This window comes from Perissodus microlepis, chromosome 19 (genome assembly GCF_051167445.1).
Source record: "Perissodus microlepis isolate ML-2025 ecotype Zambia chromosome 19, ASM5116744v1, whole genome shotgun sequence".
In the NCBI taxonomy this organism is placed as follows: domain Eukaryota; kingdom Metazoa; phylum Chordata; class Actinopteri; order Cichliformes; family Cichlidae; genus Perissodus; species Perissodus microlepis.
In genome coordinates, this window is record NC_140479.1 from 8,808,414 (window position 1) to 8,826,979 (window position 18,566).

The following is an 18,566-nucleotide window of genomic DNA, read 5'->3' on the forward strand; positions in this document are numbered from 1 at the left end:
TGAGCTTCTGAAGCATTCCAATGAACACGGTCCCCTATTTTTAGCACCTCTGTGATTATGATGTCTGACTATGTGAGCGCTGGCAGCCAGCACTTTGTCACTCACAGCGCATGCTGAGTAGTCTGCATTTGCTATGGATTCAGCAGCAGTGTGGAAGCGGGCGTCCTATACAACTTTCCTTCTTTTTGTGCTGCTCAGTCAGTGGAATCTGTCAGAGCTAAGACGTCAATACTTGCGGCTGCACTGAGTCTTAAACAACATCATTTGTCAATGTACACCGAGAGTGATGACAAGCTTCTTTTTTTGCACAAACATGCAGTTAGCAAGTTCTTTTTTCAGCATGACCAGCGCTGTTAGAGGATGACTGCTACACCACGAGCAGCCTGCACCTCTTACTACTTGTTCATTAAGAGGGCTTGCAGGAGGTGTTTATGTGCTATTCAGTGTGTTGTTCACTGCAAGGAATTATGCAACATGTTTACCTAAATCAGCATAATTTACTACAGAGTAAACTCATCCATTGACTCGTTTTTTGCAAGCTTTTTGGAGCTTCACTCTCATTCAGGGTTGCCAGTGCCAGGCTTTGGCTCTGTCAGACACAGTCAGTGAAGCTCATCCACCCACAGAGACGGCAGTCAGCATGGCACATACAGTACTACGTGACAGTGCACAAAAGGAGGAGTCTGGTTGAGATCAAACCTGACACAATATCTGTTTGAGAAGTTATCCTAAGCTTTTCCTGCCTGAAGTGCTCTTCGTGCAAGCCTCCTCAGGGATAAATGCAAGTGGAATGACATGCGAGAGCTATAGCAGAGGAGCAGTGATCAGATTCCACATGCAAAGCATGCAGAAATCATATTATACTTGGGCAACTGTAATCAGTGGTCATGATTAAACAAACCAGCGCTGTGACACTTAATATACTTTAAAAATAAGAAGAAGAAAGAAAGCCAGCCGCTTAAAAGTCCCACACTTCTAAGAAAACCTTGCTACTGAACTGCTCACACACACACACCTATTTGTCACCAGTGCATCCTATTTACTGTAAGATGACTGTATGCCACGTTTGAATGCTGCACATTGTCACATTTCATGACTTCAATGTGTGCTGAAAGATTAAGAAAAGAGAGAGACAGGGAGGAAATACCTTTTTCAGAGCTGACATTCTAGGTGGATCCTCCTCCTGCAAAGCCCGTTCACATGCTGAGGTCCCAAGCCAAGTTTGATGGGTGCGCAAATCTGAACTCAGCCCGGTGCTGATGCTGAGCCATGAGGCGCCTGTTTAGTATTCTCATCTCGCCTGCACCCCGTCCTACAGCTGGCTTGGTGTGCGCACGCCCAAGCCGCTGTTATTACAGCTTTCAAACGCAGGGGACGCTGTAGCCCATTGGAAAGAATAAAAGTGGACATTAAAAAAAACGTATGTTGCTCTGGTAGTATGATACACCTGCTCAGATAACCAATAATGGTTTTTATAATCATTTTAGCTGGAGTCATTGTTCGCTCTACAAATCCAGACCTTCTTGAGTCTTTGTCCTTGAAATACGCAAGGCTAATGAATATTATACTATAAACGAGGTTGATTCGTCTGCCGATGTGAAGAATAGATTCGAGTAATCCCGTAAATACATATCATTAAGTATATACAGAGAGCATGTGTTTGTGAGGACTACGTGCATTTTAAATTGGCCGGATTTTGAATAGAAGTTGGCGCAAAAGGAAGCGAAGTCTCTCTGTCATCACAGTGCGCGTGTGGTAGCCGGTGAAGTGCGCGGTTCAGCAGTTTTGCGCATTACTCTGGGTTAGTGGGCTTTGCTGAAGAAGCTGGAGCTCTGTGGCGATGATACTGACAGACGAATATCTCTGATCTTTAAGTTGAGCGGGACGTGCGCGTCAAGCTAGCTCATTTAAAAAGCTGCTGTAGCATACTTGCTAGCTAACTCGGCTAGCTTGATAGCATAGTAACTTCCTAGCTGACTGCAGAGTTGGAATTCATGTTTTCTTTGCTTCGACTGAGGTGGATGTTTGAATATGGCACATAGGAAAGAAGGTAAGCACCGCCAGAAATAACTCAGCTCATACAAATACACACAGAGCTCGTAACTCTTTAGCTCGCTAACGTAGCTAAATAACGTGGCTAGCTAAATCTCGCGTTAAGTTGGTTTCTGTGTTGTAAACAAAAGCACGTGTTCCTCTGTCAAGCCCTAAAAACACTCGTTGACTTTGGAAGACGTACCTGAGAAGACAGGAGGTTTTGTTTTTTGGTGATTCATATTTGATCAGCTTTTATTAGTTTTTATGTGGTCACGATCGTGTGGACATCTCAGTCCTCTATGTTCTGAATAAACGTACTCACTGACCTTTCCTTCTTGTTTTGACGGTTTAGGAAAGTGACAAAGACTAAAACTAAAGACTGACAGTGTACTCAAAGTTTATCTTAACTGTTTGGCATCACAATAAGTTTGTAAACACAGTGTTCATTGTTAGGCTGTGTTATTGCAGTCACAAACAGCATGAACATCACCTGTTTCAGTTTCACAGTCAGCGGGTTACATCCTGTTTTCATGCTTCATTCCCACATGGACTAGATCACATGTAGCCTGAATATGCGTAGTTAACACAGCTTGTCTTTGTGTCACTCAGTGTTCCAGTCAAAAGTTCTCCAGAAGCTTTACCCTGCCATCCAAGAGGTGGTGACGGAACAGAGCCCACCACATATTGTAGAAGCTCTAGGCAAAAAGAAACATCTGAAAAGCAAAGCTCCTGGAGAGGACACGGCCTCAGGTAAAGTCATGATAATTACTAACACGTTCCTCCCTCCTTTGTGTTTCAGTGCCTTACTTTATTTGCCTTGTGTGTCTCAGGAGATGCAGTGAAGAGACAGAGCGCAGCCAAACCAGGCAGGCGGATGTACACGGTCCTTCCTCCTCCTGCAGACTATGATATACATTCAGAGGAATCTGTCTCACTACAGCAGCTAAAAAGCATAAATAGCGTGGAGGAACCAGCTGGTACGTCACCCATAATCTTACATTTATGGACTTGGCGCTGTGCACCATAAAGCTAGGAGAGATTTATGTCATGGGCCTCCTCCAGGTTGGCGCTCTGTAGTAATAAAGTTACTCTTTCTGATTGTCTCTGCCACTGTTGTTGGGGAAACAGACAGTGAAAATCAGTCGTGTTCTTTAACTGAGGAGAACTTGTGCAGGTGGTGAGTGAGCCTGGGTGGCTCTGTTTTCACTCCGATAGGCCGATTAAATGTGCTTGTCGGGGCAAACTTGCATAATTTATAAAGGAGATATTTAACTATTATTAATAACATGTTGGAGGCTGAGTTGTGAGCTGATTTATGCCGAGCTAAAATCTTCTTGACCTGCGATGAGTCGAGCTGTCTGGCAGCGGTATTCAAGGATGAGTCACATGCTCTGAATTTGATATGGATCATTTAAAGACTGTTTGTTTTATCTCCTCTCTCTATTGTCATGAAGTACCAAAGTGATGAGGCTGTAATAAAAGCGCTGGCTCGTTACACCTCTGTACTCATCATCTTCTGTAACTCAGACCGTCGTTTAGCTGAAGAGCTTCTGCTTTACCTCAGTGAAAAAAGTGATTTGCTGGCTTACACAGACCATCGTCTGAGGGTGGCCGCTGGAATGACTGACAAGGTTAAGTTTGATTAATTGCACTCGTAAGTGTAACAGTTCCTAATTGAACACATTTTCGATTTAGTGGGTAGCGAGCCTTCAAGGGAACTGCAACCCAGAGAGCTGTTTAAGGTCAACTAGAGTTTGGGTTCTGCGGAGGTTCATAAAGGCTTCAGTGTAATATTTTACAAAGAGGAGAGTTGATGTAGTTGATGTGGTGTATGTCTGTGAAGGTTCTCAGTCATCCAGGTCATCGTAGTCAAAGGAGCTTGCAAAGAAAAGCGTCTGGACTTCTTTAAGTTTACTTGAAGACGTTTCACCTCTCATCCGAGAAGCTTCTTCAGTTCTAAGGTCAAATGGTGGAGAGTCCCAGATATAAACCTAGTGGGAGTATCCCCCCACAGAGGGACAAAAGGACCCCCTGATGATCTTCTAATCGCCTGAGCCAAGGTGTGAAACTGGGTGTGGGTCCCAATCAGCCAGAGTTTCGGGTGTGTTCATTGTGAAACCTGGCCCCACCTTATCATGCGAATTCCTGAGGTCAGATGGCCCAGGATGTGAGTGGGCGTTAAGGCGTCTGGGAAGGGATCTCAAAACTGGATTATAGATGGCAGAGAGTTGGTGTCGTAAACCACCGCCTCTGTTCAAAGATGGTCGCTCACAGTGGACATAGATGGCTTCTTTCACTCCTCTTTCAAACCATCTGTCCTCTCTGTCCAAAATGTGAACATTGGCATCCTCGAAAGAGTGTCCTTTATCCTTAAGATGCAGATGGACTGCTGAGTCTTGTCCTGTGGAGGTGGCTCTTCTGTGTTGTGCCATGCGCTTGTGAAGTGGCTGTTTGGTCTCTCCAATGTAGAGGTCTGGGCATTCCTCGCTGCACTGTACAGCATACACCACATTGTTAAGTCTGTGTTTTGGCGTTTTGTCTTTCGGGTGAACCAGTTTTTGTCTGAGCGTGTTGCTGGGTCTGAAATGCACTGGGATGTCATGCTTGGAGAAAACTCTCCTAAGTTTTTCTGATACACCGGCTACATAGGGGATGACAATGTTGTTGCGTCTGTCCTTCTTATCCTCCCTCGTTGGTGTCTGGTCTTCTTTTCTGTGCCTCTTTGCTGACTTTAAGAACGCCCATTTAGGATAGCCGCACGTTTTGAGTGCTTCCTTTACATGTGTGTGTTCCTTCTTTTTTCCTTCAGGCTTAGAGGGAACATGTTCTGCCCGGTGGTGTAGGGTCCTAATTACTCCAAGTTTGTGTTCCAAAGGGTGATGGGAGTCAAAGAGGAGTCCAGGAAAGGCAAACAGTTGTCCTTTGTGTCTTCCCTGTCCCAAAGGACAACTGTTTGCCTTTCCTGGACTGCGCTGTGCACATTGAAGAGAACGGCAAACTCAACATCGAAGTTTACCGGAAGCCCACACACACGGACCAGTACCTCCTCTTTGACTCCCATCACCCTTTGGAACACAAACTTGGAGTAATTAGGACCCTACACCACCGGGCAGAACATGTTCCCTCTAAGCCTGAAGGAAAAAAGAAGGAACACACACATGTAAAGGAAGCACTCAAAACGTGCGGCTATCCTAAATGGGCGTTCTTAAAGTCAGCAAAGAGGCACAGAAAAGAAGACCAGACACCAACGAGGGAGGATAAGAAGGACAGACGCAACAACATTGTCATCCCCTATGTAGCCGGTGTATCAGAAAAACTTAGGAGAGTTTTCTCCAAGCATGACATCCCAGTGCATTTCAGACCCAGCAACACGCTCAGACAAAAACTGGTTCACCCGAAAGACAAAACGCCAAAACACAGACTTAACAATGTGGTGTATGCTGTACAGTGCAGCGAGGAATGCCCAGACCTCTACATTGGAGAGACCAAACAGCCACTTCACAAGCGCATGGCACAACACAGAAGAGCCACCTCCACAGGACAAGACTCAGCTGTCCATCTGCATCTTAAGGATAAAGGACACTCTTTCGAGGATGCCAATGTTCACATTTTGGACAGAGAGGACAGATGGTTTGAAAGAGGAGTGAAAGAAGCCATCTATGTCCACTGTGAGCGACCATCTTTGAACAGAGGCGGGGGTTTACGACACCAACTCTCTGCCATCTATAATCCAGTTTTGAGATCCCTTCCCAGACGCCTTAACGCCCACTCACATCCTGGGCCATCTGACCTCAGGAATTCGCATGATAAGGTGGGGCCAGGTTTCACAATGAACACACCCGAAACTCTGGCTGATTGGGACCCACACCCAGTTTCATACCTTGGCTCAGGCGATTAGAAGATCATCAGGGGGTCCTTTTGTCCCTCTGTGGGGGGATACTCCCACTAGGTTTATATCTGGGACTCTCCACCATTTGACCTTAGAACTGAAGAAGCTTCTCGGATGAGAGGTGAAACGTCTTCAAGTAAACTTAAAGAAGTCCAGACGCTTTTCTTTGCAAGCTCCTTTGACTTGATGTGGTGTAGAAAGAGAAAAGCTGTCCTAGTCTTGAATGAACAGATCTCTCTTCACATTCACTTTAGCTGCAAAATGTAGAACCGTATTTCTACATGTTTTGAGAAACGGACATCTATTTTAGTTCATCTGATTTTGGGTTTCCTTTGGATCCTCGAGAAAATCTTGTTTCTGAACAATCAAAAGGAAAGTTTATCTTAACCTGTTATTTTCATTTAATTGCATCAAATTCTTGGACTCTGTAGAGTAGCTTGCCGTTGTCATCCTTCAGTCCATCCTGAAACTAGCAGTTTTAAATCTTCTTCTTAAGCCAGTCACTTTCTGATTGGTTAACTGTCACAAACAGAGGTTTGAACAGCACATGGGTGGTGCTGCTATGCTCACAGACAGAGCAGTGTGCCTAAGGTGATTATATTAGGATATTCATTATCTCTGACATCAGACTCATCCAAAACTGGAAAGAAAAGAAGCATTGAGATGATTGTGACTCGCAGGGATTACTTGTGCATACAGTGATCTGATTGTTTGACACACACATATATATATATAAATTCCCCTCTCGCCCTGCGAGCAGTTTATCCTCCAAGAGTTGAGGCTCGGGTGTGAAATTTAGGGTTTTTTATCATTAACTCTGTTTCCCTGGGTCTTTTCCCGGGTTGTAGTTGTGTCTTATTTTGAAAGAAATATTTACACATTACCATAGCGACCAGAGAGCATTAAGGGGTAGAGAGGAGGATGTTACTCTCAATGTTGTTGGTGCATTTCATTTTATTTTGTTGTATTTATCTGCGACACCTTAAAGGCCGTTCCGTGAAAATATTGTGTGACATTAAACCGCTCCGTGGCGCAAAAAAGGTTGGGGGCCGCTGCTCTACCAGAGGCCTGGGAGCTTGAGGGTCCTGCGCAGTTTCTTAGCTGTTCCTAGGACTGTGCTCTTCTTGACAGAGATCTCCGATGTTGTTTCTGGGATCTGCTGGAGCCGCTCGCCGAGCTTGGGAGTCACCGCACCTAGTGCTCCGCATCCTATTCATGTAACCTCTTCCACTGGGGTTACTTGCGTAGTAGCATCCCAACAACACCCTGTTTTTGTGTCTTGCCCACCGATGCCTTCTTGTTCCAGTAGCCCACTTCTCGTCAGGGAGCCCGGGTCCTCAACACCTGACGCAGACCTTGTTGATCTGGGCGGCGTCCGAGCCGGCCTGACTTCATCTGTCTCGCTCATGTCTGCGGTTGGCTGGCTTTTAAATATATTTATATAACAAAAAACATAATGACTTAAAGTAGTCTATCATTTTAATCTGTCACAAAATAATAATTTAAAATGTTTCTAAATTAAAAAAATGGATAAATGGAGTATTTGCATGTCTGATATGAGCAGTAGCTTCCTTGGTTTGTATTTTCATTGCACTGTGTCGGTCAGTTCTGCACTGCCACTGTCACTTCTGCTGCTTTGTGTTCTGGCTCCAGTCCACCGCTCACAAACGGGTCGCTGAGAAGTCAGCGCGAGCTCGCTTCTTTGACCTCTCTGTGCTTCGTGGGTTTTTAAGTAAAGGGGAGATGTGGCAAGCTAGAGAAGATCCAAGACTGCTGTTTGTAGACGGGTTCTCTTTTGAGGTTTAGTCATTCGGTATTGTGACAGCGGAGAGATTTTAGCAACGTGATAATCGCAAAAGAGAAAAGCTGAAAAATGGAAAGCCCAATGAAGCTGCTAAACTAAAGGATGATTTCCATAAGGTGGGAGGAATGTGTTAATGTTCTTTCACTGTAAAAGCTCGTGCATCACCCGAGCACTGTTCTGTTAAATGTTCCCTTTTATTTAATGGAACATCTCAGAATGAGCGATGGTCGTACTTGCAGATTTGACCATGTCTTTTCAATCAGAGGCCACACCAGATGATTTTGCTGATTGAACTGCAATCAGTGAAAAAGAGGGAACATCTAATTAGTGGAATTAGATTGTGCAGTGATTGGCTGAAAGGAAAGCAGCCGTCTCCCAGCTTTCACCATAATGGACGATGCCCACCTCCTGTTTTAGCCATTAGGCCCAGAGTGCAGGTGGATACACCATTCATACTTTAACAATGTGAACACAATCTGACCTTTTAAAATCCGATCTGTCCGGATCACGGGATCGTGAAGTCACTGCCATGGATTCAGTTAAAGACTGTTTTTAAAACTAATGAAGAGTTTAATCTGTTGTTGCTTATAGAGGGGAACAACCACGAGAGCGACAAAGTGCTGGATGAAGAGCAAGAGGCAGAGGAACAACGGAGGAGGAGGAAAAGGAAGAAGAAAGCAACCGTTTGTCAAGACTCTGGGAATGACGAGGCAACTCCAGGGAGCGAGTCCGGCACAGGTCAGAGTCAGATGGCGGGGGATGAGCGAATTAGCAGGAACAAGAAGCGAAAGCTGAAGAAGAAACGGCACAAACAGAAGCTGCTCTCCATGGGTCTGATGCCTCGGGCCGCTGCGCTGGAGTTCACGTACCAAAAAGATGGAGAGGAGGAGGAGGAGGGGCAGGAGGAAGACGAGAGGAGAGCAGCTGAGGTGTCAGACTTCCTCAGGACAACGATGGAAATGTATTTGTCAGATTGTAAGTAGGGACCACTTGTACTTGCCTTCTTGGATGAAGCTCATGTTCTCAGTGTTACACCTTGTAGGCATTCCTAATGCTCATGGTGATTTTAGTTTCTAATGTTTTGTTTATTTGGATATATTTTGGATGCTAATGTGCAAAAAATCCTACACTGCATTGTTAAATGCCCATTACTGAGAAATGAACATGTTTTCAGTGAAAATGAAAGCCTTCCATACATGTTAGAAAAGCACTAAAAATGAGAGAAACTAGTAACAAAGTTATTTTTTAATGTAAATAAAGTTGAAGAGTCTTCTTTATATTTGGTCAGTGCATGAGTCACCGTGTATACATTAAAGAAATAGGCATTTATTGGTCCTTTTGATGTTTTATAAAATGCTTAATTTGATGTTGAAGGCTTCTTTTTAACAGACCACTTGTCCTTCCTCAGCCTCGTCGCATGCTTCCACGATCCCTGACCTGTCTGCTACAGTGGACGGCCTTCTGGGCGGCATAGACGGCGGAAGCAAACCTAACTCGGTCCTGAAGCAGCTGTACAGTCTCAAGACACTTGTTCAGCAAACGGATACAGAAAAGCTAGAAAAAGCTCTGAAGGAGCTCTGCAGCAACTCCTCCTGCATGTCTGCAGGTCAGTAAAAACTCACAAATAAAGAGCTTTTTTCCTTTGAATGACAGGCCTGTGTTTATTGTTGTCTCGCTGGTTCATGCATCCACGCCTACAGTAGGCTCTTCTTGCTGGAACCTGCCCCGAGCGCTTCGTCGGGCCCGTCCCTGCAGGTTAACGCTCGCCTCCCAGTGTTAGGGGGCAAACGCCGTTTAGGATTGTTTGCCGGTTACCTGCCCTGACTTGTCTCATTCAGCCTTCACCTGTGCGTACCTGCCCCTGACTTACTCGAGCTGACCGTGAGTAACTAACATGTTTTAACTCGCCTCGACTCTCTCAACAGTCAAAATAGCTCCTACGTCCCCCGACGGGGTTTCATCTGCCGCTGGCTGCATAATAGGATCAGCAGGGACTTTTCTGCTGTCACGCGCACAAGTGCAGGCATGTGAGAATGAGACCGAGAGACGAGCCAGGGGATTCAGGCCAATGCCATGTCGGCGGCCACAAAGTGACGCTTGTCTGCCCCTTCCCCGTAACCCTGACGACGCTGTGTAAAAACCAGTTTGCTAGAGTCCACCATAGATCCTGCCGTCCCCTCTCCATACAGCTGCTCCACAGCTGCCTGAAAGCTTTTCTAACCCCCCCCCCCCCCGTACTCCCAGCTCTCTCATAATGAGTCATGCTTCAGTTCACTGTTTTTAAATGCTGCTGTTTTTAATTCCGGCGTGCCAGCAGATCGTGTCGGAGCAGACGAGTGTTTGTCGAGCTAAACAGCAGGCGCACTTTTGATTCGGCTGCTATGGGTCAATTCCACTCAGCTTATCTGAGTGTTGGAGGCAAAGGCCCCGGCCTTTCTGCTGCATCTCGCTTCACATTTATCAGTCCCCACAGTATGGAAATTTAAAATAATTAAACTTCTTAATAACATCCACCTTGTTCAGGGATTACTTGGTATTTTAAAGTAACCTACATTCAGTGACTTGCAGGAGCTAATCCATGTGCATGCGTGCTTTTAAAGCCCCTCAGGTGAATTCACTAAAGCTCTCCTCACTCTGTCTACCCTTGTAGTGGCAATCAATTGGCTGCAGGAGCAGCTCTAAAGCAGATTTCCCTTAAGCATATTTTGCTGCACCCTGGAGTTTCTCACAAATGATATTGGATTGACTGCTCCGCCTTTTGTATTGTCCATTTTGCTTTCTGCAAAGGCTAAATATATTCTTCTAACAGTAGCGAGTAAAAGGAAAGAATTTGTCTTGTTAGGGGTTTGGATACGTACATGCGGGGGGAAGGAAGCAGATTTTGATGCATTATGCCAAAAATACACCAGCAAGTGAATCTCTTTTGTGAAAATACTGAGTGTTCCTGTGGTTTTGTGTTGTCAGCAGTAACTGAAATGTTTCGCTCTGTCTCCTTGTGTTTGTAGAGGAAACCACGGCAGTCGTTACACTCTTCCAATACTGGATCACAGACATTCTTCCCATGCAGGGAGACAAGAAGACTCGTGCTTTCTCCAACACACCCATGAGACTGCCAGTCGAACAGACGCAGAGACACTACTGAAGAATCATTTCTACCAAGAATTTTCTTTTTGCTCATACACAGCGTTTGTAAATGATGGACTTCCTTTCAATGCATGAAATGTTTTATTAAATTCTAAATATGTCAGTTTTGGTTCTGTGCCCAGTCTATTCTTACACCCGTCTCCTCCGTTTGCAAGAGGAAAACAAAGCCGGTTAATCCTGAGCCAGACAAATCCTTCCGCCCATCGTTAGTAAGGCCAAAGTTGTCTTTATCAACCAAACTTTTACTTTGCTACGCTTGTTTAGCATTTCTGTATGCATTTTAAATAAATGAAACATTTTATTGGTGTTAGCCTGACAACCCCCCCATCACATCTTACCCCCTAATTGCCAGAAGAGCAAATGTCAGTTCTACCTCGAGCATCAGTATTGTTTGCAGATGTTATGACATTTAAATCCAGCCCGTTAACCTAACAGCTCCTCAATTATCTCCAGTACACTCCCCACCAATCCATTACTGCTCAGCTGTGCCGTGCACCTCTTCATATTTGCACTTCTGGATAACTACACTGAAATGATGGTCTTCAGGGCAGTTCTACTAATGGGGTGTATGCATATATTCATTATGCTGGTGAATGATAAGGGACAGTAATTAGTGCAATTTCATAATCCCCAAAGCTACTCTCCTTTATCTAACTATATGCTAAATATGCCAGCACATTGTTGTTGATGGACCTTTTAAACCAGTACCACCTAGGGAGTCGGTAGCTTAACCTTCTGCATCACAATACCCGTCTGCAGCTCAGGTAGCCTATTTTAATGCATTAACCCATCATGCAATGCCAAGGGATGAGTTCAGGAAAAGGACAAAGATTTATCTCAGCTGGACAGTGACATTTTGATGGCATGAGGGAGAGCTGTCTGCCGTGTTCCGGCTTTAGAGGAACAATTGCTCCAAACCGGGAATGCACCAGTAGACACCGACAGGTTATATCATACACTGTGATACACACCCTGAGTGTATGCGTGTATGACTGAACAATTAGCACGAGGGCTGCCATCTGTGGCCTCCATTCATGGATGGATGCACCAGGTGCTGCATCTGATGGGAGCTCATGGGCTCATTATGCAGACATTAGCCAGAGGAGAGAATAAGGGCACACATGCTTAATATAACAGTGATCATTCAGAGATTAGTGCATTTCTTCAGCCATGCTTAATGGCTCCAGTCTGCAGTCCAGACCCAAACGTCTCAAAGACTGTAAGGTGGATTGTTTTTAAGTTCAGCTCAGTATAAATCCTAACATCTTTGATAATCCCCAAGGATTTCCTGCACTTCTGAAAGCAGGTTACTTTTTCCACACATCCACAGAAAAGTTTAAACTTCTAAAGAATTGAGAGATATCCCTGGATTTGAGACAGCGAGGCTTACCGTTTGTCTATCCTCTCAAAAGTGGCCCGTGAGCCAGTTGCAGACCTTTTAAGGGAGTTTTTGTGAAGGTTGCGTGTGTAGCTACTCAAAACAAGACTGAGGTAACATTTGGGATGTAGTCATCAAAGCAGAGCTAACCTTAATAATATTCATAAATGCAGCTGATGTGAAGAAAATGGGAAGAGCAGGACATCTGCTAATCAGAAGGTTGGTAGTTTGATCCGTAGTTGCTCCAGTCTGCATCCTCCTTTTCCCCAGATTTGAAGGATGGGTCGGGTGTATCCTTCGTGGCCCAACCTTTCCCAGAATTCAGCCAATTCCAATGGTGGCAGCTACTTAGTTTTAATATTAATCTTTCTGGGTCACAAAATAAACTTTTAAGATATTTTCAGGTGAGAATGTAGCTGTGTAAACTTCAAATATCTGCTCAATTTATCAAGACATCACATATTTGCAAAAGTGCTCCGACGTTTTTGGAGACGTCTGCTACCCATCAGCTCGATAGCTGACAGGGAGGTCGAGGCTCATTAGAGCCCGTGAGAACAGCGGACTCCCGGCACATCGTTTTCAAACCCCCCGCGGTCTTTCGCTACTCAGGTTAAACATGATATATGAGTCACTTAGATAACTTTAAAAAGTTATTGTTTGGCTTTTTCCAGTGTTTTATTTGTTCCTGAGTAAATCAGTTTGGTGAGATTAAGGTTATAGTTTTTACACATCTGAATAAACATCAAACAGAAAACTGATTAGACAGAAATTTGAGATGGTCGAGAGTTTACTCCAGTGTCCTGATATATTTTAGATAGCAAGGAGCAGATGGCTGAGTTTATCAAACTCCACCAAGACAATCTGCAAATTTCATTAAAAGTATAATAAACTATCATCTTGTCTTTATTTTCAGTTAGCAGTCCTGGTTTAACCCCATCCTGACATTCATATTTGAGGTTTCCTGGGAAATGTCTCTAAACTCTTTTAAATATTCAATAGAATATCAGTTTGTGATTTGACATTTTCTCACACAGCATTTTAAGTGGTATATTGTCTCTGTGCTTAAAGCCCAGTGGGCATCACAAGTTTCCATGACATCATGACTTTGCAGTATTATTGCCAGAGTTTGAGATTATTCGTGGATGTGTGAGTCAGGAGGCACAATTGGTTCCTGTTACTAGAGATGGGAAGAAGGTCATTGTTGGTAACTCTCTCCGGAGAGAAATCCCCCCATCCACCGACAGCGACGTTATCAGCACAGCTACCTCATTATAAGACCTCGCTCTGCACCCGGGACCCCGAAGCCAGGAAGGATATTAAAGCTTAAAGAAAGTTGCTGACACAGCTGGAGAGGCCACTTTCAACATCAACACACAAAAAACATTCAAATCAACTAGCTTGGCAGACTTAAATGGGCTCTGGACTGTAAATGACTTCACCTCTTCAGTGTGGGCCTTGTAAAGGAAATGTAAAGGAAGTCAGAAGTCCTTTACACCTGATGCTAATGTGCCTGCATAATCAACAAGTTCTTATTCATCATTTTTGACTTTGTTTTGGCATCAAACTGGAAACAACTCTGAAATTATCCATACATATTCTGCATATAATTCAGACACACATCACTACACTCTTGATACATTTTAAAAAAAACCTCGATTATGTTTATAGTTTGATTGAGGTGCAGAAATATGCAAAACAATCGCACATATTTAAATATGATTTCGCTCAGTTTGTATTCTTTGGCAAAAGAAGAAGCGAGGATCACCTTTCCCTACACGTCCACCCTTCCTTCTGTGTAGTCTGACTTCTTTGTCCCTGTGTGCCAGCTCATGTAATCCCCTTAGGCTCACCACCTGCAGCTGTCCTATTATGTAAAGTCAGGAAGGAGACGTTATAAGGGCTGACCAGACTGTCCTGCCTCAGACAGCTGAGCTTAGGTGTGCGAACACCCGGACAAACCCTCTATCTCAGTGGGTTTCCCGTCCTGGGAGTCCAGGGAGAGGAGCTTGAGATAGAGCCTGCCAAGAGTCATCTGGCCTTTAATTCATCTGATTTAGCAGGAAGACCAGCGTGGGAAGCTCAGATGTTTTTCAGGCTCCCAAGACTCACTCCTGGCTACATCAGGCTGCTGCAGGTGAGTGCGAGCCTTTGGTAGGTTCTAAAGGTTTCAGGTGAATATTTAAGAAAATACGTTTTTCTTTTCTTAGATTTTAAGTTTTACTGACAAATGCAAGACCTTTAAAATAAAAAGTAGTGCTTTAGTCTGGGATTCATACAGGGGTTAGCATGCTCTGTCTCTGCTGAACCACTCCAGAGGGAGGCTGATGATCTGGGAGCAACTGCTGATAAAATGTTTGCAAGGTGCTGTTTTTATGGGTACGTGCAGAGTTTTATTGACAGTTACAAAATCATACAGCACGCTTGTTTCGCTAAGCCTCGTGCTGCTATTGTGCAGCCATTTTTCTGTGCATTGTCTCAATAGATTCGGTTGTGACAAGATGATGAAACACAGTGCTATCTTATTATATACGCACAGACCGCAATATTTCCAGGCTGCTGTTCCAGTAATTGTAGAACGGCTTATATTTTAGCTCAATAGTAGTAGTGTTTATCACAAACAATAGAGAAATCCAAGCCTGCGACAGTCCATTGCATTGTAAGTGGAAATGGGAACTGGTTGAGCAAGCTGCAGGAATGGCTTCTTAACTGCCTGGGACACAGCTCCATTAGAAACTATGAAGTTTCTATTATTTGCTCCTCCACGTGCTTTATAATTGTCAAGGGCCCACGGAGGAAATTGTCCATGTCGCAAAATAGATGAGCTTTTCGTTTGTCAACAGAGACGGGCCACAATTTAGTAAATGAGAAAAGATGGGGTTTTAATCTCTCCAGGATTGCTGGGAGCACCAGCTGGAGCTGAGGTGTGCATGTTGTGCCTCGCTTATCGCATTTGTTACTTTTCTTTCAGACGCAGGCCTACCATAATGTGGCCGTGACGCCTCCGGCGGAGAAGACCGTGCCTGGTATGGCTATGCTGCTGGGAGCTGTTGGGATCGGGATGTGTGGCTACAGCTCCAAGCAGTTGGCCCTCTACCATCGGCCCTCTTCCCGTGTCCTGCAGTGGATCGGCACGCACACTGATGCCAGTGCAGTGCCACACAGGATCCCCGTCCTGGATGTGACTCGCCGGGCCGGTGCCTGCCAGGGGATCCCACCTCCCTCGTTCGTTGGCGACAAAGTTCCCTCAAATTAGTCTGTGGTGATAGTTTGGCCGCACCGTAGGTTGCGTTCCGGTAACTACGCTCGGTCATGTCTAAGATTGCAGCTATGCCGGCCCATTGCACCAATGCGGCCCATGTGCTCTCTGAAGACATGCTGCTGTGGATATCTGACTGAACCTATGTGTTGGCGCAAAATAAGAAACTATCATAGAGATATGGAGTTCAGTAACAATAGTTCACATTCTACTGGATTGGTTCACTTATTCACTAATAACTAGGCCATTTAATGCGCAGAGAGGGCTCTAAGCAGCATGAATGATGGGATGAGTACGTAACTGGTGCTGGAACTTCCCAGAAACTGTGGCTGAATGTGGCTTGAATGAGCTAGCATGACTAATTTGGAGGCATTGTGTGTCTTTTCGAGTACTGAGGTAAAAAGAGAGTGATGCTTGGCAGAGCTCCTCTGTACACAGATGGTTGGCATCTCTCTCTCTCTGACCTCCTTTCCATCTTTTCCCAGGCAGAAAGCCATGTGTAAGTGCTTGAGCAGCCCATCCTTGCCCATGACTTCAATTGATTTCCTCTGAGGAGGAGCAGGTGCCATCCATCAACAAGCCTTGGCATCTTTTGGTGTAGTCTGCATTGGCTGTCAATCGAAAGAGAGCGGTCGAAGACATAGGTTGGCTTTGTGGCTGAGTCGAAACCGGTGCGTCTATTCTGAGGACGTTAAATTCTCTGAGGATTCGGTCAGAGTGGTAAAGCAGAGGATGCTTTTGTGGCTTGAAAACAGCTCTTTTATCAGAAGAAAGTGGATCTGTTATCAAAGCGTGGGCCGTGTAAACAACAATTGCACAAATACACTTTGATGAGACACCGCAGGTGGCGGGTAAGCAAGGTAAAGTGGTGATTTCTGCAGGATAAGTCTGTGCCCTCCGTGGGGATTAACCCTGGTGGAAAACCATTCCTGGTGCACACACTCATTAACCTAATCTGGTATTAGAGGGTCAAGGACCCGTAAACAGTTCCTGTGCGTCCAAATATTGTGCCATTCCCCCTGCAGTGTCCACCGTTTGTCTCGCTGTCAGATATGGATGGACGAGTCTAGAGGTGGTGTTTTCATTCGTGTTAACACCAAAAAAATGTACCAGAGAGAGCGGAGCTGAGACTCGGCGAGACACTGAGCGTGGTTGAGAATGCGCGCTGTGCCTTATGGATTGCACAAGGCTATACTGTCGTCATTGACCGGCTATTAAATTGAGCCAGTATACTTGAGATTTAGCAGATATGGAGATGGTACAAGGCAGGCAACAGAGGGAGGAGGACGCTCCCTGGCATTCTCCAAAGGAGGATGTAAGAAAGTTTAGTGTTTCGTCAGTTAGAGGTCAGCCAGACCTTGCAGTCCACGTTCTCATAGCCAAAAAGCCGTCCTTGTCGCTCTGCCAAATTGGACAAGTGGCTAGTTGTGGCAGGTTGGGAGTTTATAATGCCCCAGTAGTGACCCACCAGTATTCCAGCACAGAGGGTCACCAACAAAATGGTCGTAATCCACTCAGGAGCGGGCTAATGGCTCCAACTGGCATCGGATGTTGGACAGTTGCTCACCTTATTCTGGACTGAGGCTGACACCTATAAACAATTTCATAATTGGGTTATAAGGAGCAGGAATGCTCTGGAGGAAACCAAACAGATAGCGCTCAGAATTACAGACACGTTTGACTAAAATGTTTTTCACCTGTTTGAAAATTCGGATCTGAAATAATTGGCCGTTCTTTCACTGAACTGCAGACTGCGGTCGCATTCAGGCATTGCCCTCCTGGGAGTTTCAGAATCAATGTGGACATGGGCTGGAAGCTGTGTAATGCACCTAGCTGCTTTTGATGGATCCTCTTTATACTGCAACAGTGCACAGTGAGCACAGAGAACTGCGAAAACCTATTGATCTCAATAAGAGAGTGAAGGAGGAGAGCTTGTCTCCTCGCTGCAGCCGGTTCCTGTTTCACTCGGCATTGTGCAGTTTATGAGGAGAAACTGCCGAGATAGTGCACTGAATAATGGGGATGCTCGAAAACACGTTAGCTCTCGGATTAAAAATGCAAGGGATGTTTGAAAGCACAGTATTCATCTGTCAGCGTGCTGGATGTCACACGTCAGCGCTCATCCATTAGCGTCTGTGAAGCTCTACAAACTTGACTTTAGCTGTGCCCATTAAAGGAGACTTTTGTTCTGTTAGTAAAGTCATTAATATTTAATGAAAAGATTTTGGACTAGATTCATGAAATAAAAGCACTTTAGTCACAGCTGTGGCTCAGATTGTTTCTGTACAATTATGTGAGATGAAATTGTTCTTTTTGTACCAAGAAATAAATGTTTTAGTCAAGATTCAATTCATGCTGTTTTGGTGTAATTATGCTTCAAGAGATGTGACAGAATTTTACCACAGGAATCACGGCCCTGATGACCTAATCACAAGATAAACTTGTAAGACTGCAGAGAGAGGACGGACGCTGATATCTTGGTACTGTGACAGACACAAGGTGCAGTGCAAGACCAGAGGCTGTAGACAGACTCGCACCGACCAGCACATGCTGCTTTTAAATATTTTAGTCAAACACTTGTGCAGATACGTCACAGGGGCTCAACCTGCAACACAGCCGTATTAAATATCTGATGAAGCCAGGCTCTTCCTCCTGTTTCATCTTCACAAACTTTATTTGGAGAGAATTGTTGTTTTTGACTAAACACTGAAGCAAACTTGTCATCAGTGTGTGGTGGATTTTGGGGATTCTGCTAAACAACTAAGATCAGTGATGTTACCCCCCTGGCAGTGAGAGAAGGGTTACCAACAGAGATCTCAACAATGTCATTTCATGTGGAGTCACGATAAAAGTCAAACTATAGTTGGCCTTAAAAGCAGCTACGACCTACTTACAGATTATACAAATATCACTTTTTTTATTATTAATGCAACAGTTTATCAGTGGGGCTCATAGCCCGTCCACGTTTACATGCCACATTGTAGCATCAGTGTTGTGCAGGCTGAATGTTCAATAATGTGATAAAGAGGTTTTTTTTAAATCATAAAGAGTTCTTTGTTTT

General features: G+C 44.7%; 3 protein-coding genes across 9 annotated transcripts in view; 2 read left to right on the forward strand and 1 right to left on the reverse strand.

The window, feature by feature from the left end:
- Positions 1-1,320, reverse strand: part of dlgap2a (discs, large (Drosophila) homolog-associated protein 2a) — a 185,291-nt gene extending 183,971 nt beyond the window's left edge. For 3 of the 7 annotated variants that reach the window (XM_084915591.1, XM_084915588.1, XM_084915586.1), the window contains exon 1: positions 1,148-1,319. In XM_084915591.1, coding sequence (XP_084771717.1) covers positions 1,148-1,165 — 18 coding nt within the window. In that variant the 5' untranslated portion in view covers positions 1,166-1,319. Of the gene's footprint in view, positions 1-1,147 lie in introns of all 7 variants that reach the window. The other 4 variants (XM_084915587.1, XM_084915589.1, XM_084915595.1 and 1 more) reach the window with 3 other exon arrangements.
- Positions 1,321-1,400: 80 nt separating this feature from the next.
- erich1 (glutamate rich 1) lies at positions 1,401-10,974 on the forward strand. Its single transcript, XM_084915603.1, has 6 exons — positions 1,401-2,050; positions 2,644-2,784; positions 2,865-3,011; positions 8,319-8,702; positions 9,136-9,333; positions 10,733-10,974. Exons 1-6 carry the CDS (start codon positions 2,032-2,034, stop codon positions 10,867-10,869), a joined length of 1,026 nt encoding a protein of 341 aa, XP_084771729.1. The 5' UTR covers positions 1,401-2,031; the 3' UTR covers positions 10,870-10,974.
- Positions 10,975-14,156: 3,182 nt separating this feature from the next.
- Positions 14,157-17,788, forward strand: LOC146365455 (uncharacterized). Its single transcript, XM_084914689.1, has 2 exons — positions 14,157-14,383; positions 15,218-17,788. The coding sequence occupies exons 1-2, from the start codon at positions 14,333-14,335 to the stop codon at positions 15,500-15,502; spliced, it is 336 nt and encodes a 111-aa protein (XP_084770815.1). The 5' UTR covers positions 14,157-14,332; the 3' UTR covers positions 15,503-17,788.
- Positions 17,789-18,566: the final 778 nt, after the last annotated feature.

Excerpts from the sequence above, each read along its gene's own strand:
- erich1 (XM_084915603.1), top strand. Across the intron at positions 2,785-2,864 it reads TGGAGAGGACACGGCCTCAG|GAGATGCAGTGAAGAGACAG; the intron begins GTAAAGTCATGA and ends TGTGTGTCTCAG. Across the intron at positions 3,012-8,318 it reads TAGCGTGGAGGAACCAGCTG|AGGGGAACAACCACGAGAGC; the intron begins GTACGTCACCCA and ends TGTTGCTTATAG.
- LOC146365455 (XM_084914689.1), top strand. The coding sequence starts at position 14,333 with ATGTTTTTCAGGCTCCCAAGACTCACTCCTGGCTACATCAGGCTGCTG. Across the intron at positions 14,384-15,217 it reads GCTACATCAGGCTGCTGCAG|ACGCAGGCCTACCATAATGT; the intron begins GTGAGTGCGAGC and ends CTTTTCTTTCAG.